Raw genomic sequence first — 23,136 nt, 5'->3', positions numbered from 1 at the left:
ACGCAGGCATTCGGAGTCGCGTGATCAGGGTATCATTCGGGTCGCGAGATCCACGCGATCTCATTCGCAGTGTGTTGAGTTATTATGGTAGGCGCAGGGTTGGTGAAATCGAAGCGGATGTGGCATGCAAGGGCGTCGCGACTTGGGCTTCCCTGAAGACGCGGACCGCAAAAGATTTGACCCTCGCGTAGTGAAGTCGCGGGCGTCGACTTCTGGCACCAGTCACGACTTTTGACAAACGGCTACAACTCGAGCACTGCTCCTGTCTCACCGTGGTTGACTTCAATGTTCACCTTCAACTGCTGCAAGACATCGCCCTCAGGATATCCTAGCGATATTCGGAGAGGATCATACCGTCACTTAGCCTACACAGTGCTGCCTGCGTAATTTTAATTGGCCTTCTATGGACCGCAAGAGCTCAGACTCCGACACGTGTTTCAGGCTTGCCATCGCCGTGTCCAGACACGCGCCTCGAGACTTCAGTGAGTGCCCGTTACGACTTTGCGGACGGTGACTATACCGACTTCTCCCTGGTCCGCTCTTCTCCAGGCCAATACAGTCACCATGCCAAGGTCTTGGTCCAAGTGTTTTCGGCATGATCCTGGATGTGGGAGAAACAATGCGTTGGGGGCCAACATCGTCTTTTCAAATACTTTCCCGGAGCAGGACTTGAAGATTCTCTTTGTCGTCTCACAATGGGTATTGTGTCGCGCTCGGCATGGCGCTTCACAGCCAATCGATACATTTACTTGCAGATAAGTCAAAACTTCCTACATTCTCAACAGTCACTTTGCTCTTCAAATTCCTCTTCGTGCTGTCTAGACGACCTCTACCTACGTTCGATTGTCGTCCTCGATACTCTCACGCTCTTTGACAATTCGCACAGTCCTCTAGCTGGTCTAGAGTTGCTCACTATTAGCACAACCATTCGATTCCCACCCCTTTGCAATTATCAATTTCCATTCGCATCGGTACGATGGGCTCCTTTCTGATATCCATCGCGGTGGTGGCGCTCACATTTGTTGCCTTGAGCAACGCTCATCTCAAACTCATGCGACCGGTTCCGTACGGCATCGACACCCTCAATAAGTCACCACTGCAGAATGTCGCGCCGGGGGCATCTGGCTCGGACTTTCCTTGCAAGCTTCGGAAGGGTGTCTATGACATTGTTGTGATGAACAACTTCACCGTTGGCAAACGTCAAGAGCTATCCTTCATCGGCTCTGTCTCACACGGTGGAGGGACATGTCAACTCACGATTACCAAAGACAAGGAGCCGGATGCCACATCTCTATTCAAGGTCTTCCAGGTCTTCGAAGGTGGCTGTCCGGTGAACTCGAATGGCAATACCGGCACCCACCCGTTCACATTCGTCTTGCCAAAAGGCATGCCCAACGGTGTGATGACATTCGCGTGGATCTGGTACAATCGGGTTGGAGATCGGGAGATCTACATGAATTGCTGCCCCGTCACAGTCACAGGAGGATCGGATGACGACAGTTACTTCAACTCTCTGCCAAATGCGTACATTATCAATCTTCCGACGACGGAATGTGAGACTTCCTACCAAGGAGAGAGCAACGCCGTTAAAATACCGCATCCCGGCCAATTCATCCTAACGTCTTTCGAGGGGCAACAAATGCACGCAGCCACTGGGCCGAACTGCACTCAGAAAGCTGAGGTCCAACTTGACGGTGTAGTCGGTTATCAAAGCAGCATTATCACGGACAATGGCGCAGCATACACCGGGCTTCCTGGCAACCTGCCTTTCGTACCACATGGCAGCAGTGGTGCTGTTCGTTCTGTTGCTGCGACTGCTGCGCCAAATGGTCAGCCAGCTGACTCTCATGCGCCGGGTGCAGCAAGAGCAGGGTCTGCCAAAGCTGGTTCGCCTTCAGGTGCTAAAGGTGCATCTGGCAATCCTTCGCCTCACAGCGGTATCCCCACAGCACCTCCTGCTTCCTCAAACTCCTCGCAAGCGCTTTCCTCCGCTGCTACGCCGGCGCTTACGTTTCAAACCCTGACAGCCACCAGCAACGCCGGTGTGGCGTCATCCAACGGAAGCGTGCCCACGCCAATATTGGGCGGGTCGAGTGCGGCAGACCCATCGAACATTCGAAGCCCTACTGCCATGCCTTCTGGAGGCTCTTGCTCCAGTTCGAGTGCCGCAATGACCTGTTCCGCGGATGGCACGAGATTTGGGGTCTGCGTGGGAGGGAAGATGGTGTGGCGAGCGGTCGCCCCTGGCACGACCTGCAAGAATAGCCAGATCGCGAGGAGAGACGGTCTTAGGAGTCCTCATTTCCCTCGAAAGCCGCGTCGAGACTATATTGTATGAAGAAGAGGCATTCACGCGGTGTGAGGAGCCTCGCCCCAAGTCACCGCTTACTAACGCTTCAACTTCGAGGGTCCCCTTCACATTTCCTCCATACCTTACTTTCCGCTGTCGTACTACCTTACTGTCGTACATAAGTTTTCACTCGCCTTGTTTTCCAACAATCTCGAATACTCGCTGATGGCACATGCCATGCTATATTCGCATTCGGGCTGTGCAGCCTTCGAAACGGCAAAAGGAACTCTAGCCGCTGAGACATCTGCAGCTTGCCGCCCAAGTCCAACAGCATCGAGGCACGGCTCCAACGGCCGATACAGTACGGTCTATCATTCAACCAACATGTTTCAGCTCTACTCTATCCCCCAACACCAATTGCCGCCCATAATTCTCATCTCCTTGCTTCCCAATTTCATTTCTTTTTCTTGCGAGTTGTTGTCCTAAATCGATTGAGCGCCGGCAATGATGCAAATGAAGCCCGAAGAGAAGTTGTTCAGCGAGCAAAGAGTCTACGAACTACTGGAATGCAGCCACGAAGAGTCTAGAACTGTTGCGTACCGCATAGGATGGCTTTCTGTGGCAACTCTAGTCGCAGCAGCAGTTGCTATACTGGCTGTTGCAGGGTTTCTAGCATTCCTCTGGTTCGCAGGATTCGATAACACCCTCTGGCACAGGATTATGGTTCACGACTGGGCGACAAGAGCAACATCTATCTCCACTCTGGTTCTGCGTGTGGCAATTGACCTGTCGGCCGGCATTACGGCTTCAATGCTTGCAGCTGTTGTTCTAGAGTCCTCCTGGGCCCGACTGCATGCTGTCGCCAAGATCTCGATCATGCGCGCAACGACTCCTCAACCAAGACAGCTTCTAGATCTCGTGCCGGCAATACTGGGACCAAATTGGGCCATGGCCGGGGTACGATCCGTTGCTCTCAGCCTGGCCACTGTGTTACTGGTCCTGACCACTATGGCGCTACAATTTAGTTCGACGCTTTTGCTCTCCGACATAGGACTTGGGCAGCTGCCTGGCATCCCATCTCAACGCTTTGTGGCGTACGACTTCATATACCCAAAGTACCAGCAAATGCAAGAATTTGGACCCGGAGTTGCACTCGGGGCTATGGGGAGTGGCTCATACCCCATCCAGCTGCGGACTCCAACCTGGTCGCGCAACCCGCCGGCATACCCAGCCTTTGCCGAATACTCGAGACCACTGCCACAAGTAGGTGCCGTTGACGATACCGGAGTTCTCTTGCGCGCTTTCCTGCCCTTCGCCGATGCCAACTCTCGGGAGTCAGTCCGCAATTACTCAGGGGACGCCATGGTGTTAGACGCTCGAGTAAGCTGTTGGATCGTCCAACGTCGTTGCATGGTCTAGCTGACGCTGTGTAACAGGTCTCATGCCAACCTCCTAAGCTGACTGAGCTCTCCATCCGAACACCAGGAGCCGTGTGGTTGCAAGGAACGAAGATATGGCCTCAGACTGGTCGATTGCTGGGCACTCTTGAGCCCTCTGTGTCAAATGTCTCGCAACTGTGGACTCCCGGCCCTGTCAAGTTTAATTGTAGTGTCTTCTTGGGCATGGATGCTCTCACGCTGTGCCAAGTGTCCTATCTGTCGCCTTTCTTTGACTCGTACGAGGATAATGGCAGCCTACTTCCTGAGTTCTGGGACTTGATGGACCCCGAAAACGCACTTGGGCAAGGCCTACAACTGTGGTCTCGACCGATACTCGTCGTTCAATCGCGGAACATTACACCCAATCCCGATTTCAGCAATGTGACCTTTCGCACCCAAAGCCGCGGCCAATGGACAAGTGTGAGCACACCGCAACAGGTCTGGAACATGTCGATCTGCTATTCTTCATGGGTTACAGCAGACTTGAATGTGACCTTATACAGCCACGAGAATCGCACCGAACCGGTTGCATTCTGGAGCCAGCAACAAGGATACTATACGCAACCGAACGTGCACGAACAACTTGGTAATGTCTTAGGCAACAGTACCCCGGAATCGAGGGGCATACTCCAGCTCGCGGAGAAGGCCTCCTGGATACCCTCCCGGAACAACACCATAGCAAATCAAATCCAGCCCTTCGTGCAGCAATTCGCCGACACAACGAGCCAAGGGATCCAAGGTTTCCTCTCGCTGCCCTACACCTGCGCAGACTGTAGCGCCTTGATCGCCAGGCCAGACCAAACCGCAGTCTACCAAAGCTACGACCCCAGCGGCATGTTCCACGTCGACTTCTCGCTCGTCTCCCTCTTCCAGCAAGCCCTGAGCACCGGCTCGCTCGCCCGCGCCATCTCCTCCCTCATCACCACCCTCTCCAGTATGGCCTACTACGACCAAATGCCGCAATTCGAGCGCACAAGCCGCACGACCCAAGTCTTCTTCACCACCGTGCTCTTCCCCCGCTCCCACACCGGCTTCTGGACGGTGATGATCGTGCTCGCTTTCCACAGCCTGCTCGTGGCGTGCATCGTCGTGGCGTTCACGAGGCACTCGCGCCACACGCTGCTGGGGAATTACTGGCAGAGTATTGCGCAGCTGCTGGGGGCGGAGACGAGGGTGCTGCTTTCGGATGGGAGGGGGAAGACGGATGGGCGGGTGAGGGAGGAGATTGTGGAGGCGGGGGATGAGGGGGTGAAGATTGGGGTGAGGGTGCTTGGGGGCAAGAGTGGGATGGTTGGGTTGAGGAGGGTGGGAGGGGATGGGGTGAATGTGTGGAATCGCAAAGGGTCGGGATCTGCCGCTGGGTCTTTTTGAGACGTATGTAATTCGGATGTCGTAAATACCGGGCTACCTAGGGGGTATCCTTTCGCAAAAGGCGGCAAGGGCACTTCATGAAGTAGCAATGCTATGCATTGAAAAAGCAACAACGCAAGCCAAATGATCGCTCACAAATCGTCTCCTCTCACCCTCATGACCAGTCGACCCCATCCGGCAATGCACCGCCAACTCACTTCTCCTCATCAAACTTGACAATACTCAGCTTCTTCACCTGGCTCGTGCTGCGGTCCCGCTTGCGCACAAACGCATACTGCGGGCCGGGCGCGCGCTTCGCCGCCGGCTCGAGCAGCAGCTTGCCCTGCCGCAGACTGCGCGTGTGCTCGAAGAGCAGCTCCGTCTCCGACTTGTCCATTTCGCGCAGGATGATGATGTAGTTTTTGTCTTTCTGTTTGGTTGCGTTAGTTTCACGGTGGGTGGCCGTCTTCAGAGGAGGGGAACGCACCTTGTCCCATTCCCATGGCAAGTTGAAGTAGCGCAGGGTGTCGACGGAGAGGTACTCGCGGTGGATCTTGACGTATGTCGGGGCGCCAACGCGGCCAGCGCCACCTATGCGCCCACCACCGCTGAAGGGTACGAGGGCGTGGTGATCGGAGCGCTTCAGCTTCTCTTCTGCCATCATCCGCTCAATGTATGTTCGCGAGTAGCCCATGTTGAGTAGGCGAAGGCGGAACGCTTCGTTCATTTCCTCTTCCTTCTTCTTCTCTTCCTCCTTCTTTTTGGCTTCTTTCGCCTTCCACTTATCCATGAATCTGTGAAAACAGAGGGGTTAGCCCGAGTCTTGTCGTGTGTGTGTATGCAATGAACTTACTCGTCCCACTCCCGATCCTCCTTCTCCTTCTTTTCGCGCTCCTCCCGCTTGATCTTGTCTCGAATCCTTTGCTCCTCATCCTTCCTGTCCTCCTCATCCTCCTTCTTCTTCAGCTCGTATTCATGCTCAATCCGCTTCCTCTCCTCCTTCTCTTTGATCGCTTGCAGTTCGTATTCCCGTTTCAGTCGCTCCCGATCATCTTCCAGCGAAGCCTTGCGCTCCAACTCGGCCAGTTGCCGCTCTTTGCGCCGCAGCTCGGCTTCGTACCAATCGTCTCGCCGGTCCGCCCAGGCCGCATCGGAGACGCCGCGCGATCGCGAGCGCACTCTACGATTGCCCAGGGCGAGCTCGTAAAAGTCATCTGCGAGGTCGCTGCCTAGTCGGTTGCGTCCGCGGAAGTCGGGGGATGGCGGGTAGGGTGCGTAAGGGGAGGGAGTGCGGTTGTCTTGGACGAGTTCGTTGTTGATGATGATCGGATTGGGGTGGCCGCCTTGTGATCGAGTGCGTGTTAGGCTGCCGCCGTCCATCATGTGGGGGTTGAGGAGGCGTTGATGAGAGGAGCGCCGGGTGTCAGTCACATAGCGGCGAGGTGGGGAGGGGCGGCGAAGGCGGCGCTCCTCGCGGACGTAGTCCCAGTCATCTTCGTCTGGGAGGGCCATGGTGCTTGACATGGAGCTGCTCGGCGACAACGCAGTAGTGGTCTATTCCGTTGCAATGGAGAATGTGTTCGGATTGCGCAAAGGCAGGTAGATCGGCGATTGAGGTTGGGGGCGGAAACGACAGAAGCGTGAGAGGAGATGCAGCGCGGGAGAGGAAAGGTTGAGTGAAACCAGTAGACACTGGGCGTATATGTGTAGAGGAAGTGGAGAAGGAGGAAGCAGAAGAATGAGCAATGAGTCGCACACACGCAAGAGGCGGCGGTGGAGGTAAAAGTATGAAAGTGAAGGACGCCTGAATGGCGGTGCAGTAGTGTGCAGAGTAGCTCGGTGAGGGCAGGGCTCAGCTGCGCAGGAACGGGCAAATACCTTCTGATTGCGCTCACCGCATTGATGCGTCTCGTCCTTTTGTACTGCGTATGCTGCGCCGTCTGTGGCGGCGTCACGGAGCACAGCAGGCTGCCACTATGTCCAGCAGGCGACGGGATGATTGTCCGTACGCACAACAAAGACAGTCAAAGCCAGCGCGGGGCCTGGCAGGACGGGGCTCGATAGGGCTGGGCTCGTGCAGCGAATGTGGGACATGCTGCTGCAGGCCAAGCAAGCAGCTGAGGTCGGCGGGGCCAATTGCGCATGCAGCTGCCGTTCCCACTTGACCGCCATGCGGTCTAGACGGGCGGCACCTTTGGCCAGCATGACCAGACTGCTGGGTCGTGTGCGCAATTGGGGTGGTAGAGTGCAGATGCCTGATGACTCTGCATCTCGCTTGTGGCTGTACGCCATTGTCTTGGGATGCTTTGTGGTGATCTTGCTGCAAGTGGAGACGGTTTGACTGGAAATGCCAGCGCTTAGTCATGCCCAGCTGTTGCCTAATCGAGCACTCTAAGGCATTACTTGGTGGCTGTGCCTGAGGCAGTGCTTGCTGGCATATGCATCTGTTGATGATCAAGTACATCATGTATGTTTGTCTCCTGATCAGTGAGGCAGAGTAGCTGGCTGTGTAGCTCTCCTCCCTGCCCACTCAATTGCTAGCTCAAGGCTGGGATGCTGCCCATCAACCCTCTGTCTATACATCTTCGTCTCTCCCATCTCTCCATGGCACGCACGTCCGCTAGATGATCTCAAACTCGTAAAACACATACGCCTCGTACCCTTGATCCATGCCGAACCCTGCACTCGCAATGTCCTGCGTCATCCCCGCGTCGTCCTGCTTCACCCGTCCCTTCTTGTCCCTCGACATCGCATTGCCGCCAAGCTCCGAGAAGTGTGCATCGAGGGAGCCTTTGGCCTTTTTGCTGCGTTTCGGGTCGGTCTGAATAATATTCAGGTTAGCACAATGCGAATCAATGTGGACACCCAGCTTTACGCACCTTCATCAAGCCGCACACAAACGACAACGGCAATCCATACCGCAGCACCGTCTCCACAAACACACGCAATGCCAGCACGTGGATCCAGCCCATCACCGCATCTCCATACCCCGTCCGTCCCAAGCGCAACGCCTCTCCCCACACCTTCCGCTCCTCCTTCTCCAGCTTCTGCAACTCTTTCTCCTCCGCCTCGCGGCCTCCATCCGCAAACTTCATCTCCCTCGGCGTCCACCGGTGCTCGCGACACTTGTGGACAAATTCCGAACTGTGCTTCTTGAATACCGTCACCGCATACAACTGAAACTCATCATCTTTCGCCAGCAGCTGCGCCGACCGCGGCACCACCATGGGCGAGATCTGCTCGTAGGATTGGAGGAAGTCTTTGCTGAGGGTGTTGGGGACGGCGATGAGGTGTTGCTGAAGGTACTCTGATTGGTCGGGTTGGAGTAGGGTGTCGGGGTTGACGATGGAGGAGAGCGACTTTTGCGACAGGTTGCCCGCTTGCCCGCGTTGCATCGACGCCAGATTGGTCTTGGTGGTGTTGTATTGCTGGAACTTTTGCTTGACGTCGTTGTCCACTGCCGAAATTTCCTTCGAGAGCGTGTCGGCCAGCTCGGCGATGGGCTTGTCGGCGCGATACTTGACTTTGTTCCATTGGAATGATTGGATGTAGGTGTCCACCGGCCCTTTTTGCATTGTCGTAGTTAGTACACAGCCTGTAATTCATACCCACGGATGTCATGCGCGCGTACGGTCATTCACCACTTTCTGCTGCTGTATCTTCTCCTCGTCCCCGTCCAGCAGAGTCTTCAGCGAATCCGCAATCTTCTCCACCACCTGCTTGCACCCTCCTTCTAGCTTGGCCAGGTCATCGGCCTGCTGCACGAGAGCATCGAGGGTGCCGATCTTGAACTCGGGGATGGCGAAGGGATAGGTGGTTGCGTGGTCGGCAGACACGGCGGATCGCAGGGTGGTGAGGGCATCGTCTTTGTTGTCGGAGGGCGCGATGGACAGGGGCAGAGAGACGAGGAAGTACGTTGTACTCGGCATCGTCCCGGCGGCTCTCCGATCAAGGAGGTGTGGTGACGGAGCGAGATGGAGGACTCGATATGTGTGGAAGATGAGGTGTCTTTCCTCTGACTGCGGGCGATTGGCGCGACGTCACATTTGATGTGGGGCCATTGAAGACCGCACCTCACCCCGTCTTGCTCGCCCTGCCCCTCCTCTTCTCTCTCTTGGTCGGCCCCGTTCTCAACACCCAGGCACCGCTCGGCTGTGGGAATATTGTCTGGATAACATCTAGCACATCTGAAGATGTCCGCCTTTCACTCCATTCCGAAGACTCTCCGAGGCGTAGGGAACACGAGCCAGCTATGTCGCTCGTGTAGGAGGACGCGCTTCTCAGCAGCCCACCATACCGTTGCTCGAGGCGCCTCTAACCCTCTACTACGCTCTCTTCCTCTCCGCCCGCAGCAGAAAGCATGGCGTGCGCCTTGTCTGGCTTTCCATTCTCAACAGCGCAATGAGACCTCCAACGCTCAGCCAGCCCCCACCTTCTACACCGAAGACGAGCCCGGAAAAACTGCTCTCCACGACCTCCACGTTCAACATGGCGCCAAAATGGTGCCGTTCGGCGGCTACTCCATGCCTGTCCAGTACTCCGACCTCTCCATTGCTGAGAGCCATCACTGGACTCGTGAGAAGTGCTCCATCTTCGATGTCGGCCACATGGTGCAATACCACGTCGACGGCCCCGGTGCCGAGTCCTTCCTGGAATCGGTCACTCCCTCTGGCTTGAAAGATTTGGCGCCCGGCCAATCCACCCTGTCAGCTCTCCTCCACCCCAAGACAGGAGGCACTGTCGACGATTGCATGATCACCCGTCTCGAGGAAGGCCCGAAGCACTTATTCTACGTCGTCACCAACGCAGGTAACCGCCAAAAAGACTACGACTTCCTCAGCTCCGCCCTCGACAAGTGGGAAAACACCGTTAACCCCGCAGCCTACATCCGCCATCTGGAAGCGGAAGGCGAACCCTTTGGCCTCATCGCCCTGCAAGGCCCGCTGGCCGCGGAAATCCTGCAGTCCGCCCTCTCGCCGGATTGCAAAGTCGATCTCAGCACGTGGTACTTTGGCACCGCCAAACACATCACTCTCTCCGTCCCCTCTGGCGAAACGCATCCCATTGTCGCAAGCCGAGGAGGCTACACAGGCGAAGACGGCTTCGAGCTTTCCATCCAACCCTCGCAAACTGTCGAGGTGACGAAGCGCCTGCTCGAACTCGCAGGGAAGGACAAGCTGAGACTGGCAGGACTTGGCGCGAGAGATAGTCTGCGTCTAGAGGCGGGCATGTGCCTGTACGGCCACGACCTCGACGACACCACCACGCCCGTTGAAGCGGGCCTGAACTTCATCATTGCGAAGAACCGTCGCAACGTCGAGGGCTCAGGATTCAATGGCGCGGAAACCATCGTCCCGCAGCTGGTGCCCGTCTCGAAGGGCGGTACAGGCGTGTCGCGGCGTCGTGTCGGACTGATCGTCGAAGGAGCCCCAGCGAGAGAAGGCGCGGAAATCGTGAGTGCGGAGGGCGATGTGATTGGGAGAGTGACCTCGGGCTGCCCGAGCCCGACGCTCAAGAAGAACGTCGCTATGGGTTACATCACGGACGGAAAGCACAAGAGTGGGACGGAGGTGCAGGTCGTGGTTCGGGGCAAGAAGAGGAAGGCGGTCGTGTCTAAGATGCCTTTTGTGCCGCCCAAGTACTATAGAGGGTAATGTGGGTGCCATTGGGCATGGAGAAGCCTGATTCGAGTGAAGCTCACGTTTCCGACTTTCACCAAAATCGCGATGAAGTCGCTCTCCAACCCCTTCTCAGCATCCGCAGGCGTGCGTATAACCATCTCGCGACATCTCAAGCTCTTCCATTGAGTCTGTGTCGACTGTGCCGCTGTCGATGCTTATTGGCCCGCCTTTTGTACCATTCATAACCGTCGTAAACTTGATCATAGCTCATCACTTGCCCGCCCTCTCCATACCCAGAACGTTCATCCATGGATACCCGCCATCCGCGAACAAGAGCAACCATCAGAGTAAGCATACACCTCAAGACTTCGTCAAGTGCTTCGCAAGCCTGTCCACGAGTTCCCGCCTCCGCGCTGTGAGTGGTGTGATGGTCGAATCGCTGTCCGTCGACTCTGCTGCTTCCGAGTTGGCCGGTGCTAAGCGTGTGGTGTCGTTGTAGTTCCCTTGACTCATGTGGGGTGAGGAGGTAGAGGCTTGCATCTCGGAATCTGAAGCGTCATTGGCGACTCCATAAAGCGGCGCGAAGATGGTGGAGACCTGCGTGATGGGCGGCGAGTTCCCAGGCTGCGGGTTCTGACGAGGTCCGAAGGCAACGTCCTTGGCCCATTGCAACCTTGGTCCGATAGCGGGTGAGATGTTGCTACTGGAAGGAGAGCCCTTCTTGAGGATACCTTTTGGCGACTTCAATGGCTGCCACCAGCGTTTTGGGCTGGCAGAGGATGGAGAGGGAGATGTAGCGGGTGCCTCGTTGCTTGTACCGGTCTCGTTGTCCTCGTTTCCATCTGGCTTGACGATCTTGATGTTTGGGGTTCGGAGGGGTGATGAGAACGGTGTTGTTTGTCTTTGCACCGCCGGATTGACGTTCTCGGTCGCCCTCAATGCCCTGCGAATATGAATTTCTGGTCCGCGAGGCCCTGGTTCCTCTTCGTCATCCGACTCAATTGCATTCTCCGCTTCGTGTGCACGGACAATCTTCACGGCATTCCTTTTCATTCGCTGAGAGCTGCTTCGGCGCATTCCAGGCGGCCAAATGCCATCCACTTCTGCCAAGTCCATCGTGCCGAGACGACTATCTTTGCGTCCGTCTTGGTCCTCATGCTCTTGATACACCTTAGGCAAATCCGAACGCATATCACGCGAAGCTTTCTTCCTGCGCAAGAACATGACTTCTCCGGCAGCTTCCTCGATTTCAGGGGCTTCTCCGGCCCGTTTCGTGACTGAGCGTTGAGGCTGCACCCATCCTTTCTGGACCACACATCTGTCCTCATCCTCCGTTGTCGAAGGCTCCGCGGGGTCATCCTCTCCTATGACCCACGGCATGGGAGCGTCTGGATGTGTCTCTCTACGCCACGGGGTTTCGGGATCGATGAAGTCAACGTGGGGTTTGAAAATGCGCGGATCCGAGTCGGTGGAGCTAAAGGACGACCGTCCATTGGGATAGGTGTCGGCCGTGAAGATGAGAGGGTTGTCGAAGAAGGGGTGGCCGGTGGTCGTCTCTCCTGTCTCATCTGCCTCGGCCAGGCGCAGGGCGACGATGTTCGGATCGGCATCTTCAGGCATGGGGAAGCGGCCGAAGGTGGGCCATTCGCTGCGAGGTCTGGCATATTGGCTCGCGTTATCAACTGTTCCGGCCGGTTCATTCGCGGTAGAGTCATTATTGACGGCCTCTTTCTCACTCGTTGCGGCTTCCTCTCTCATGCGCCGGAGGTAAGTCGCAATGCGATCACGACTTGCACGCGCGTTGGCACGGAAATTCAACAGTGCCGGTGACGTTGGATCATCGTCTTCTACAGTCGCCGAGTCCTCGTGTTCGCGACGCTCGTCGTCAGGAAATGGAGATGCCACCATTTCCCAAGATGTGCGAGGTTCCATTCCTGCAGCGATTGTTGGGGGAGACTGAAGAGCACGATATGGCGTCGTGGGAAGAGGTGTTGCTGTGCCTTATTGTGAATGTTGAAGTCACTGCTGTCTGGATCGGTCAATTTTTCTGCGCTTCGTTTGGGGGGTTATTACGAGTTGCGCGGTCTGTTCTCAGCATGAGAACGCCGTCTTTGCACTTCCTCCTAGCGCTCTATACCGTTCCATGGATCACCATCTCCCAATGCCCAGCCCTGCCTCCGCCGTGTGAAAGGGATAGGGCGATGAGAAACAGCGGCGCCAATGCAGCGACTTACCTAAGTGAACGAGTGCCTCGACGGTCGTGAGCCGGTTCAAGATCACCAAGTTCGGGGGACACCGTGCCAGGCGGCGACGGAAAGACCGCGATAGAGCGAAAAGACAGCGTGGTAGCTGCAACGAGCGCGCAGACGGTGTCTGGCTGGGTGCAGTGAAGGTGGATACTTGCCGGGTATCCAGCGAAATCGGTATCAACGTGTCTCCTGGAGGCGTAGGGAAGAAAGGATTCGGCGGCCAAAGCATGCAATCGAGAAGAAACCAATGGAGAGGTAGGGGTGCTAAACGAAGATTGGAAGAACATGGACAAGATGTTGCGTTTGCGCTGTGAAACGATGCCGTCAACATGTTAGGTTTTTACATGTGAAGGTTTGATTGCGGTGAAGTCATCGGTGAAGAACACGACGATGAAGTGAAGTTGCATGAAGATTCAAGGTGCGAATGAAGAAGGTGCACTTGCCGCATGTTGGATTAGAAGAATGAATTGAGTCGATGGCGATGTGCCCAGGCATTGCATCTACTTCAAGAGCCATGGAAATGCTGCCGGGAGAGATATATTCAGATTGACGAAGGTGTCCAAGTCCACTCGGACGGAGAGGCAGTCGTTGCACAAGAGTCGACCTGGCTTTCAATATGTCGGAATTCAACGAGATCACATGCATTGGTGCCCCTGTATGGAAGTTGAGGAAGGCGTGCATTGCCATCGGAGGATGTGTTGTTGCCATGTGCTACCATATCGCGTCTAGACCAGGAAGGTAGCCTCGAAAGACCGCCAGCAAAAGGGCCATCTGAAGAGGCGCCAAAGCACATGATGGTCACAGTCACAGATTGAAGCAGACCAGACGACCTCTGTGGCCACGGAAATCGCGATTGGAAGGGCAGTGGAAAATATCAAGCAACGACACTTGTTGGCGGTGGCAGAGGTGAGGATGGACGACAGATCGACCGAGCTCGACAGAGTTTAAACTCGAGCGGCACGGAGCGAGCCGGCGCAGGTCCATCGATCCCTGCAATCCTGCAGCACGACACCCGACCTCTTGGACTTTTCCATTGGGACTTCGAGACAACGTGTCAGGACTGCAATCGCCTTGACTCTCTTCAAGTAACGAGCACGATAATCACCAAGCCCCTATCTACCTTACTTATCAAAGACATCCGTGTCCAACCCCCACAATGGCTACGTCAGTCTCCTTCAAACCGTTGAACCTAATCTCATCCGAATAGACTTCCTAACGCGCGATCGCATCTACAGCAACATCACCTGGCACGCAGGCCTCACCCGCACCGAGCGCAGCGAGCTCCGCAAACAACGAGGCTGCACAGTCTGGTTCACGGGGCTGTCGGCCTCGGGCAAATCCACCATTGCCACCGCCCTCGAGCAGCACCTCCTGCATCTCGGTCTGCAGACGTACCGCCTCGACGGCGACAATGTGCGCTTCGGCCTGAACAAGGACCTGGGCTTCTCGCCGCAAGATCGCGTGGAGAATATCCGGCGTATTGCGGAGGTGGCGAAGCTGTTTGCTGATTCCACGACCATTGCTTTGACCTCCTTCATCTCGCCGTACAAGGCCGATCGCCAAGTCGCTCGCGAGCTGCACGCCGATACGAAGAACACCGATTCCCCGCTGCCGTTCATTGAGGTGTATGTTGACGTGTCCATCGAAGAGGCGGAGAGGAGAGATCCCAAGGGGTTGTACAAGAAGGCCAAGGCCGGGGAGATCAAGGAGTTCACGGGCATCAGTGCGCCGTATGAGGCACCAGAGAATCCGGAGATCCATATCCACTCCAAGGACACGCCGGTGGAGGAGGCGGTGTTGATCATCACCAAGTACTTGGAGGAGCATGGACTGTTGAAGCTGGCGTAGGCATGGTACGTATATAACCTCGCATAGATGATGTGGAAATGTGAACAGACTTGGACATGAACAAAGACGACGTTGAATTGCGCACGCTACAAACGGTATGGAAAATTGAAGAGCAAGGAATGTAAGCTCTCGCTCCAGCACACGTCTCACGACGCGTGCCTTCACGCAAGCTCCCCTCAAATCTCGCCCGTGGCCACCGGGCAGATGAGAAGGTTGATCTGTCAGCACAGCGATGGAGAGCAATGGCATGATGCCGCCATACTCTTTGGTGCGGCCCTCCCATCGCTCCAAAGTGGTGCACCACAATGAAGCCATGGCCGTCGTGCACCAGCTGTGTGTTCTCCCGTAGACTCCAGTCAGGAACTGGGTGGTCAAGCGGAAGTCTCCCCCAGTCCGGAACTGGGTGCAAAAGATCACAGCGACCCATGCAAGGCGGATGGGTGGTCATCTAATGCAAAAAAACTCCTGCTCTCGCTTTCGCGGATGGGGATGAGAAAAGGAAGAAGAAGGATTTGCGAGCGCGGTGAAGTTTTCATACCCCTCCCGTGGGTCACGTGCGCAGGCAGCCACCAGGCAGCAAGCGCGACAACTTGGCACACGTGTCTGAAGCGGACGCGCGAGGGACACGCAAACGACGCGTTGAACTGCAGGACTTCAGATCACGAAATACGGTCACGAAGGAAGGCACAACTACGTGTATGGAAGCAAACGCAGCGTCTCAAAGGACAAGACAAAAAGAATGTAAGCTCTCGCTCCAGCCCAACCATCTCACGATGCAGACCTTCACTCAAGCACCCCTGAGACCGACCAGTAGCACGAGCTGGCACAAAGGTATCGGGGTCGATCTGACGCACAGCGTGGAACGGAGAGCAAAACGGTGGTAAGGCATGCTTCCTGCACTGGCTGGTACGTGGTTTTGGAAGAACAAATACTCTCGTGCACCCGGAGCGCTGCATCTCGGGTGCTCCGACCGCGCGACAACCCACAGGGGAGTTGTCGAGCGGCCGATGATGATGAAAAAAGGCATTTTCAGGCCCCTAGGTCGTGACTCCTTAGGGGACTGTGGCTATCCGAGGAAGAAAGGGAGAAGCTTTACGAGGGTGGGTAAGCGTGAGCTTTGACGGCCCTACCGCACGGAAGCGAGAAAGTGGTAGACACTAAAGGTGCTAGAACAGTATGAAGTTAGGGAAACACGACGCGCAGGCGCTAGCAGGGGCGAGGGCGAAAGACACATTAGATTGAGAGACTCTATATACCGGCACGTAACTGAATGAAAGCAATTGGAACGTGGAACTGAAAGACGACAAATGCCACCGTCCTTCTATGTGGGCCGTCACTCCAGCGAACGTCTCTGGACGCCGCCTTTGCTCAAGCCCCCTTGCGCAACCCGAACGGAATAGCCCATCCAATTCAGGCAGCAAGATCAATCTATCACGCGAGCGTAGCAGGGAGATGTGGCACGAAAAGAGTCCACTCTCCACTCAGTCGCCACAGCCTCCCCATTACTCCAAAGCGCGCTGTAGACGCACCACGATGAAGCGACGAGGGACCGTGGCGACCAGCTCGGTGTTGCACGCAACTGGGACCTCGAAGAGGTTGCGATTTGAAGGGGGCTCCCGAAAGCGCAGCTTAGCGGGCCACAACGCTGGCCGAGTTGCGCAGGTCCTGCGGGGAGAGACAACTCGGCGAGGGAAGGGATGTCCAGCGGGCGACGGTCCCCGGCCATCCAGCAAGTCATCCAGGCATCCAGTCCAGATTTGTTCGTCCAGGCGGGCAGCAGCGCGGCGGTGTCAGCAAAGCCCTATCCATTTGGGCCGGTAGGGCGTGACAGCTACGCGGCGCTCAATGCCGAAACAAACATCCCTGCGGGGCAGTGGTCCTTGGATACTGCGGGCAGGAAATCGAAGCAGTTGACAGGCAAGGAGGGATGGTGCAGAGGAAAGGGGTGAAAGGAAGAAGGAGCGGAGGGCAGTGCAAAGGGGGCGAAGAAGGAGCGGATTGCAGGGAACAAGGGGGGTGATGGGGGGTTGTGCTTGTTGGTGAGAAAGGAAGGAGGAAGGGAGGAGCGAGCGTGGTGAAAATTTTTATACCTGGTAGGCAGGCAATTAGCCTTCCCGCGCGGGAGTGAAGAAGTCGTGGACACGGAAGGTACGGTGTCACGACAAGAGGCAGTGACGACCGACCTTTGCATGTGAATGACGACCAGGCACTCACCAGGGGGCAGGTGAATGAACGAGCTCCGTGACGGCCAGTGCCGTAGCCCCTGAGGGATGCATGTGGTGAATGGAAGACCGGACTGTGACGACGATGGCATTTCTTCTTCTTCTCTGTTTTCAGCTTTTACATACCTCAACCGTCCAAACATGTGACAGACATGATACCCAGTCTTCTTCCGGCCTGAGACAACAAACGCCATGACGCAATGCATGCTCTCTTCCTCACGTGACCTTCCCCCTTTTTCTACCGCGGCACCATCGAGACACCACTCCTAGTAGACCTTCTTCTTCTCGTCGAAGCTCACCTGTCCCGGACCCATGTTGACGAGTAAGAGCAGGCCACCGACGATCGAGAGGATCTGGAAGAAGTCGTATTTCGCAAAGTCCTTGTGCGGGTGGTGTTGGTGCAGCTGTTACGTATCGTTAGCATATGCTCTAGCATGATCAAAGATCTCACACCTACCGTCCAGAAGTTGTTCACGATAATGTTGAAGATGCTCAAAATCATCACCAAGATGATGGCGCTCCACTTGGCCTTGAAGCCGACGGCGACCATCACGCACGCCACGCCGCCCACCAGGATGACAATGACTCGCAGCAAGCTCCAGTCGCCCGCAAAGACAAAGCCAACAAACAGGAAGATCAGCAGCACGCGGCCGGCAAGCTGGAAGTACATCTTGCGATCCTTCTCGTCAATCTGCGGCAGGCCGGCGGGGGCGAACTTCTTGCGCACCCAGCTGTCGGACAGCACCATCAGGAGTCCGCCCATCACGCTCAAGTTGCGGAGGAAAAAGTTGAGGTCGAAGATCAGGCCGTAGCCGAGGGCCTGCGTGACGACCACGCCGGCGAGGCCCATGACTGCGTACTCGCTTTGCTTGCGGATGATGACGAGGAGGGAGCAGGTGGTCATGGCGATTACGTTGATCATGAGGAAGAGATGCGTTATGCCGTTGGGGACTGCGCGCGGAGTCTCGTCAGCACTGTCGTCCATCCATCTCTGCCATGCATCCAAGGGGTATACTCACTATGCCGATAATCATGCAAATACGCCAGCTGATCGCTCCACTGCGTGATAATCCGCAACGCATCCTCCAAGAACGTCACGACGATGAGGAAGCGGCCGATGGCGGGCAGGTAGGGCTTGACGGGGTCGGAGAGGGTGTCGAGCCAGTCCTCGATCTTGCTCGTCTGCTCGCGGATGGCGTCGAGGGGCGAGGGGTCGTTGGTGGCATCCTGCCGGCCCATGTTGGAGGGGCCGCCGAAGGAGGGCGCGTTATTGCCGAGATTGTAGCCCGCGGTGCCTCTGATTTGCGCCATTGTGCGGTCGGACGAGGGTTTGTGGGTGGGTTTGGCAGGGGTTCGAGTGGGAGGCTCGATGGGTGGGGGAGATGTGGCAGATAAACAGACGGGAGCTGCTGCTCGGCAGCGCTATTGAAAGGTAGGGAGAGACGTCGCGGTGGGCGCGAGCAGTGGTCGAGAGATGATGGGAATGGTGTGGAGGGAAGAGAAGGTGAGGTGAGTAGACAGCCGATCGTAGAATACTGGGTGTGGCCGAAGCGACCTCCTGCAGTGCGGGTGGATGGCGTCTGAGCTTAATCAACGTGGCCTCTTCCGAGCAGGTGTCGCGCTCTCTCCGGGACTCGCGAGAAGGGATTTCGTGAGCAAATAACGACGAGAAATGATGGAGCCTCTCGAGCGAAGCACTTTTGAGCTGCAATGGGAAAAATAACAAAGATCAGGCGAAGGAGTTTGTGTGCGTGGCTGACCAGTAGCTGCCCAGCTATTTCCAAACCTGCCCTGCATGCGGATTCCTCCGCCCAGGGAGGCTGGAGCTTAATTCGGCGAAGCATCTTAATCCCTCTCCGCCATCAAGACCTCCAAGACTTATTAGCTACAGAAGGAGAAATGCCTTTGTTGAATCCGATTGAGCCATCTACTGCTACTCATTCATAGACATGCAATACGATCCTGCTCAACAGACAGACGAAGAGCTGCCCACCGGGGGCGGTAATGCAGTCCTGATCCCCGGCCCAATAAATGTCCTCCCAAACGCATCAATTCGACCGCGTGTGAATACCGCTGTAGACAGATAGGCTCCTAGCGTGCAGATCGCAGCACCAGCGCCAGGAATACCCGCAAAAACGCCCCATGCAAGGACTGAACCGCTGAAAACGCGTCAAGAGGCGTATGAAGTACCACATTGCCAGTCCACGCTCGACCGCGTGAAGCGTCGGCACAGGCAGAGCCGCGAAAAACCTGTGCCAAAACAGTGATGCCCGAAGAATTGACCAGCGAATTGAGAATGCCATCATGCATCCCAGTTCTCCGGCTCGTTCGGGTCAGCATCACCCCGCTGCTCGTACTCCACCTCCAGCGCCTGAAAACCGGTGGGTTTGCCATTGGCAGCCGCCTTCTTCGCAGGCGCGGGCACATTCGTCTTGTTGCTCAAGACCGGCTCGGCAAGCGGGGCATCGATCTTCTTTTTCGACTTCTTCTGCTGGGAGACCGTCTGCCAGCCAGATTCATCCTCGCTTTGCTTCATCGCCTGCGCGATCTGGTCCTCTTCCGACGGTAGATCGGGGTCGTACCGGGCGGCGGAAGTGGTGCTGGTTGGGCCGGTGCTGGGGTCCAGACCTCCATTAGAGCTGGACATGGATTCGGCGTCGAATGTGTCGAGGAGTGGCACATTCTGCGTGCCGTTGACGAATGGAGCGTCGTTGGTAGATGTTGACGACATCCACGCCGAGACTGCCGGTGCTTTCGCCGCTGCAAGTCCATTCTTAGCCGGCTCGCCACGAGACTCTCGTGCGGCGCGACGTTGGTTCTCCTCCAGCTTCCGGCGTTGCTGCTCTTCGGCCTCCCGTTGCAAGCGCCGCTCTTCCACTTTCTTGCGGTTCTGACGCTGCTTCTTCGTCTCCACCACTTCCTCCTTCGGCTGTCTCGCAACGCGTTCTTTCTGTGGTTTGGCGGGCGCGGTGAGGCGCAGAGAAGTGGGCCCTTTGGGCTGGGGCTCCAGCATGTCCGACACACCCCCAGCTTCGACTCGGGGGGAGGGCACGGGTGATAGGTCGTCATCGGCCTCTGCGCCACCTTGAGAGGATGCAGACGAGAGCAAAGGGTGGCTCTGGGCGGTGCTTTGCTTGACGGTCTTGACTTTTGCTTCCTTCGACCCCTTGGTCGCGCCAATGTCATGCCCCTTCTGAGCCTGGATCATGCCTTCGGCCCATTTCCTCGTGCTCAAATCGTCTTCTTCAGCCTTGTCGTCCGGCTTCGACACCGCCGGGACGGAGCGTGCAGGCTCGACGGGCGCTTTTCGCTTCTTCGGGCTTCCGCTACCATTGACTACAGGCCGAGTGTCACTCTCGCTCGTTGCACCGCCGGCTGGCCGTTTGCCCTGCCTGCCCCGCTCGTCCTGCTCCTTTTGCTTCCGTTTAGCAGCGGTGACATGCTGCTGCGGCTCTTCTTGGGGCTTCTGTGGTTTGGGCTGCTGTCTGGGATAGTAGTACCAACATCCAAAGGCCACCACTCCGCCGAAAACGAGCCAACTGGTGGCTGAGGCGTGAGGAGACTCCATCGCTGGGAGCTAACACTGTGGTTGCGAAGGGGGCGTGACGTGGGAGGGTGTGGTGGTGGTGTGGGTTTGCCTTGGTACCAAATGTGGTGGATAGGTGTGGGAGAAAAAGTGGATGCGTTTGTTCAGCAGTCCATCAAGGACGTGATAAGGCGGCGGTGTTTTGGAGAGGGTTGGAGGTAGGGAGGGATGGACAGGTCGTCCGCCAACACAATTGTCTGGGCGTGGCGGCGCGGCAAGAGCAGAGGGAAGCAAGGAGGCGCGTTTACCTCGCCGCAGCGTGGGGCCAAGCGTGTTTGATTTGTTGACAACACGGTGTGAGCTGGCGCGTTTGCTCCTCAAGCCCTGATGTAGCTGCAAAGTAGTGGCGAGTGCAATGTGACGTTTGAAGAGGAGGCGGTGGTGTGTGCACGGTGGCGGAAGAAAGAATAGGACCGGCGAATGGCGCGAGCGAGCGTGTCGCTTCAAATGAGAGGGTCGGAGGTTACCTTAAAGCGTCCCGAATTGGCAACGTCGCCTGCCGCCGCACCGAACATTAATAAACAAGGGACAACGGTGCCGAAGACGAAAGGTTGCATCTCCACCTCACCAACTTAATATTCCCATGCCTTCAAGGTCGTTATTCATTATTTCCCCCAATCCCAGCATCTACATGTGACACCCTCATGTGCCCCAGGCCAACCACTCTCCATGTGTCATTAGACGCCCGCTCCTCCGTATACACCTCCTGCAAGCATCCGCCACGCGCACGACATACGACATGCAAGAAAGTATTGATTACGAGTCAAGCGATCCATGTGGCGATGCAGGGACAGAGATGGATCCGCGCGCCGTGCCCGGAAAGAGCGGAATCCAGCTCTGCGCCCCCGCGATTTGCCCATCTCTCCACGCCTTGGAAATTTAGGCTGTTTGCCTGGATCTGGATGCGCGGCCGATGGCTTGTCGCCAAGCGCCGACACAGCCGCGCGATGCTGTCCAAACCGAGGTGAGATCTGTTTGACAAACGCGGGTGTTTGGCGCTGGTCTTCTTCAAACGCAAAGGTTGGATGTGTTCGTTGTGCAACTTTGTCGCCACCGCAGCCATATGATCAGGTCGGAGATCGATGTCTGCACAAGGGCTTCCAAATCGTGGCGACTTCTAAACAGAGCATCGACTCAATTCGTTTGACGAGCAGGGATATACAGCGGGCCGTGGGAGAAGGCTGTAGTCCTTCGTTTGACATTCGCTTCAGGATCCTCATCTGTAATCCCATTCTGACCTCCTCGTATGGATCTTCGTTAGACGTCATAATAAATCATCTCCTAGTCCCTCATGTCCGTCCAAGACGTCTTCCACAACCACACAATGCCCTCCCTTCGCAACGTACTCAGATTGGGATTGCGCAGACCCCAATACCCCACGATGCCAAAGGGGGTAAGGCGGCAATCCCAGTCCCAACCATGGCCTTGATGCACGTAGCGCTTGCGCGCTGTAATGTTCACCCCGTAGTTGCTGCACAGCACCGTAGCGCTAAGCTCAAACCCATCGACGCCATCCACACAATTGTTGGCCTGCAGGCGCCATACTCGTCCCACAGCCACGTCCACAGCCCCGTCTCCTTCGAGAGCGGCAACAACCTCGAATCTGATGTCAGCCATAGGAGGATTGAGTGGACCGAGAGGGTCGTTGCCGAAATGGATGTAGTAGCCCGTCCACATTCCATCCGTCAGTTGCTTGGTGTCGTGAAAGAGAGCGACAGTATGAAGCTGGTACCAGCTGTCCCACGCACTGAAAGACGTTATCGATCGACCGAGAAGCTCGATGGCTCTTCGAGAGAAAGGCGCGGGAATCCGGTACTGATCGCCAATCGGCCGCAGGGGAATCTGATTGACCGTCGGAATGTCGACGTGAGGAACACGTGCTGCATTGTTGAATGGCCAAGCGGCAAGTCGAGTGCGCACGCCCACTCGAACGGTCAGTGCAATCATGCACAAACTCCACAGAAAGCCAGAGGGATCGCCGTTGGCCCGCAGGTTCCACTGGCCCTCCATCTTCAGGCTTTTCGTCAATGACGGCATGGAATCATCGGTGGCCAAGATGGTCATTGCGATGCAGAAGATCTGGCTAGGGTTCTGGTCGAGGCGGTAGCGCAGAGCATCCACCCAGTTGCGTTCTGCGACGAAGGAATGTTTGACCACGAGGAGTTCGGGGAGGAAGGCGATGAACGTCTTCTGCGATTCGAAGCTGTCGGGGTCCTGCGCCAGTAGTTTGAGTCGCTCGTCCGCGACGCAGTATTTGGCCCATGTGGTAGCGTCACTTCCAGCTCGCTCAGAGATGGCCTCGATATCTAGCGATTTACTGCTCCAGCCGGTTTCTTGAGATGAGATCAGCATCGCCTTGAGGACCAGAGGGTCCCAGCAGGCGGCGCGAAGAGTGCGGCATGTTGAGCTCAGTTTTAATATACTTGATGGGTCAGTGAACGTGGCAATGAGCGAGATCAATTCCCTTGGAAGCAAATGAAGGTTGATCGACATCGTGATGCCAGTTGCTGTTGGTACACGAGAGTATGAAT

At 56.4% G+C, this 23,136-nt stretch overlaps 10 protein-coding genes across 10 annotated transcripts; 5 read left to right on the top strand and 5 right to left on the bottom strand.

Moving 5' to 3' along the window:
• Nucleotides 1-787: 787 nt before the first annotated feature.
• On the top strand, nucleotides 788-2,452 carry BDY17DRAFT_127626 (uncharacterized protein). The gene has a single exon (XM_033729378.1). The coding sequence runs from the start codon at nucleotides 977-979 to the stop codon at nucleotides 2,336-2,338; it is 1,362 nt and encodes a 453-aa protein (XP_033590967.1). The 5' UTR covers nucleotides 788-976; the 3' UTR covers nucleotides 2,339-2,452.
• A 2,612-nt stretch (nucleotides 2,453-5,064) lies between these two features.
• On the bottom strand, nucleotides 5,065-7,084 carry BDY17DRAFT_295562 (uncharacterized protein). The gene is made up of 3 exons (XM_033733316.1): nucleotides 5,933-7,084; nucleotides 5,567-5,873; nucleotides 5,065-5,509 (listed from the first exon to the last, which is right to left on the bottom strand). The coding sequence occupies exons 1-3, from the start codon at nucleotides 6,601-6,603 to the stop codon at nucleotides 5,294-5,296; spliced, it is 1,194 nt and encodes a 397-aa protein (XP_033590966.1). The 5' UTR covers nucleotides 6,604-7,084; the 3' UTR covers nucleotides 5,065-5,293.
• A 455-nt stretch (nucleotides 7,085-7,539) lies between these two features.
• On the bottom strand, nucleotides 7,540-9,084 carry BDY17DRAFT_295560 (uncharacterized protein). Its single transcript, XM_033733315.1, has 3 exons — nucleotides 8,711-9,084; nucleotides 7,959-8,644; nucleotides 7,540-7,900 (listed from the first exon to the last, which is right to left on the bottom strand). The coding sequence occupies exons 1-3, from the start codon at nucleotides 9,006-9,008 to the stop codon at nucleotides 7,700-7,702; spliced, it is 1,185 nt and encodes a 394-aa protein (XP_033590965.1). The 5' UTR covers nucleotides 9,009-9,084; the 3' UTR covers nucleotides 7,540-7,699.
• Nucleotides 9,085-9,578: 494 nt separating this feature from the next.
• Nucleotides 9,579-10,733, top strand: BDY17DRAFT_316286 (uncharacterized protein; the record flags this gene model as incomplete). The annotated part of the gene is made up of 1 exon (XM_033735999.1): nucleotides 9,579-10,733. One exon carries the CDS (start codon nucleotides 9,579-9,581, stop codon nucleotides 10,731-10,733), a length of 1,155 nt encoding a protein of 384 aa, XP_033590964.1.
• Nucleotides 10,734-10,896: 163 nt separating this feature from the next.
• BDY17DRAFT_127593 (uncharacterized protein) lies at nucleotides 10,897-12,740 on the bottom strand. The gene has a single exon (XM_033729377.1). It carries the CDS (start codon nucleotides 12,630-12,632, stop codon nucleotides 11,061-11,063), a length of 1,572 nt encoding a protein of 523 aa, XP_033590963.1. The 5' UTR covers nucleotides 12,633-12,740; the 3' UTR covers nucleotides 10,897-11,060.
• A 1,219-nt stretch (nucleotides 12,741-13,959) lies between these two features.
• Nucleotides 13,960-14,861, top strand: BDY17DRAFT_295558 (Adenylylsulfate kinase-domain-containing protein). The gene is made up of 2 exons (XM_033733314.1): nucleotides 13,960-14,113; nucleotides 14,185-14,861. The coding sequence occupies exons 1-2, from the start codon at nucleotides 14,106-14,108 to the stop codon at nucleotides 14,795-14,797; spliced, it is 621 nt and encodes a 206-aa protein (XP_033590962.1). The 5' UTR covers nucleotides 13,960-14,105; the 3' UTR covers nucleotides 14,798-14,861.
• A 1,171-nt stretch (nucleotides 14,862-16,032) lies between these two features.
• On the top strand, nucleotides 16,033-16,845 carry BDY17DRAFT_295554 (uncharacterized protein). Its single transcript, XM_033733313.1, has one exon. The coding sequence runs from the start codon at nucleotides 16,121-16,123 to the stop codon at nucleotides 16,616-16,618; it is 498 nt and encodes a 165-aa protein (XP_033590961.1). The 5' UTR covers nucleotides 16,033-16,120; the 3' UTR covers nucleotides 16,619-16,845.
• BDY17DRAFT_264407 (COPII-coated vesicle protein SurF4/Erv29) lies at nucleotides 16,846-18,750 on the bottom strand. Its single transcript, XM_033731882.1, has 3 exons — nucleotides 18,039-18,750; nucleotides 17,477-17,970; nucleotides 16,846-17,423 (listed from the first exon to the last, which is right to left on the bottom strand). The coding sequence occupies exons 1-3, from the start codon at nucleotides 18,328-18,330 to the stop codon at nucleotides 17,286-17,288; spliced, it is 924 nt and encodes a 307-aa protein (XP_033590960.1). The 5' UTR covers nucleotides 18,331-18,750; the 3' UTR covers nucleotides 16,846-17,285.
• A 571-nt stretch (nucleotides 18,751-19,321) lies between these two features.
• On the bottom strand, nucleotides 19,322-20,587 carry BDY17DRAFT_309637 (uncharacterized protein; the record flags this gene model as incomplete). The annotated part of the gene is made up of 1 exon (XM_033735354.1): nucleotides 19,322-20,587. One exon carries the CDS (start codon nucleotides 20,585-20,587, stop codon nucleotides 19,322-19,324), a length of 1,266 nt encoding a protein of 421 aa, XP_033590959.1.
• Nucleotides 20,588-21,280: 693 nt separating this feature from the next.
• On the top strand, nucleotides 21,281-23,121 carry BDY17DRAFT_333550 (uncharacterized protein). The gene has a single exon (XM_033737905.1). It carries the CDS (start codon nucleotides 21,380-21,382, stop codon nucleotides 22,634-22,636), a length of 1,257 nt encoding a protein of 418 aa, XP_033590958.1. The 5' UTR covers nucleotides 21,281-21,379; the 3' UTR covers nucleotides 22,637-23,121.
• Nucleotides 23,122-23,136: the final 15 nt, after the last annotated feature.

This window comes from Neohortaea acidophila, assembly GCF_010093505.1.
Source record: "Neohortaea acidophila strain CBS 113389 unplaced genomic scaffold BDY17scaffold_4, whole genome shotgun sequence".
NCBI classification, from domain to species: domain Eukaryota; kingdom Fungi; phylum Ascomycota; class Dothideomycetes; order Mycosphaerellales; family Teratosphaeriaceae; genus Neohortaea; species Neohortaea acidophila.
Note: the sequence above shows the minus strand (reverse complement) of the source record. Positions and strands in the feature narration are given on the sequence as shown.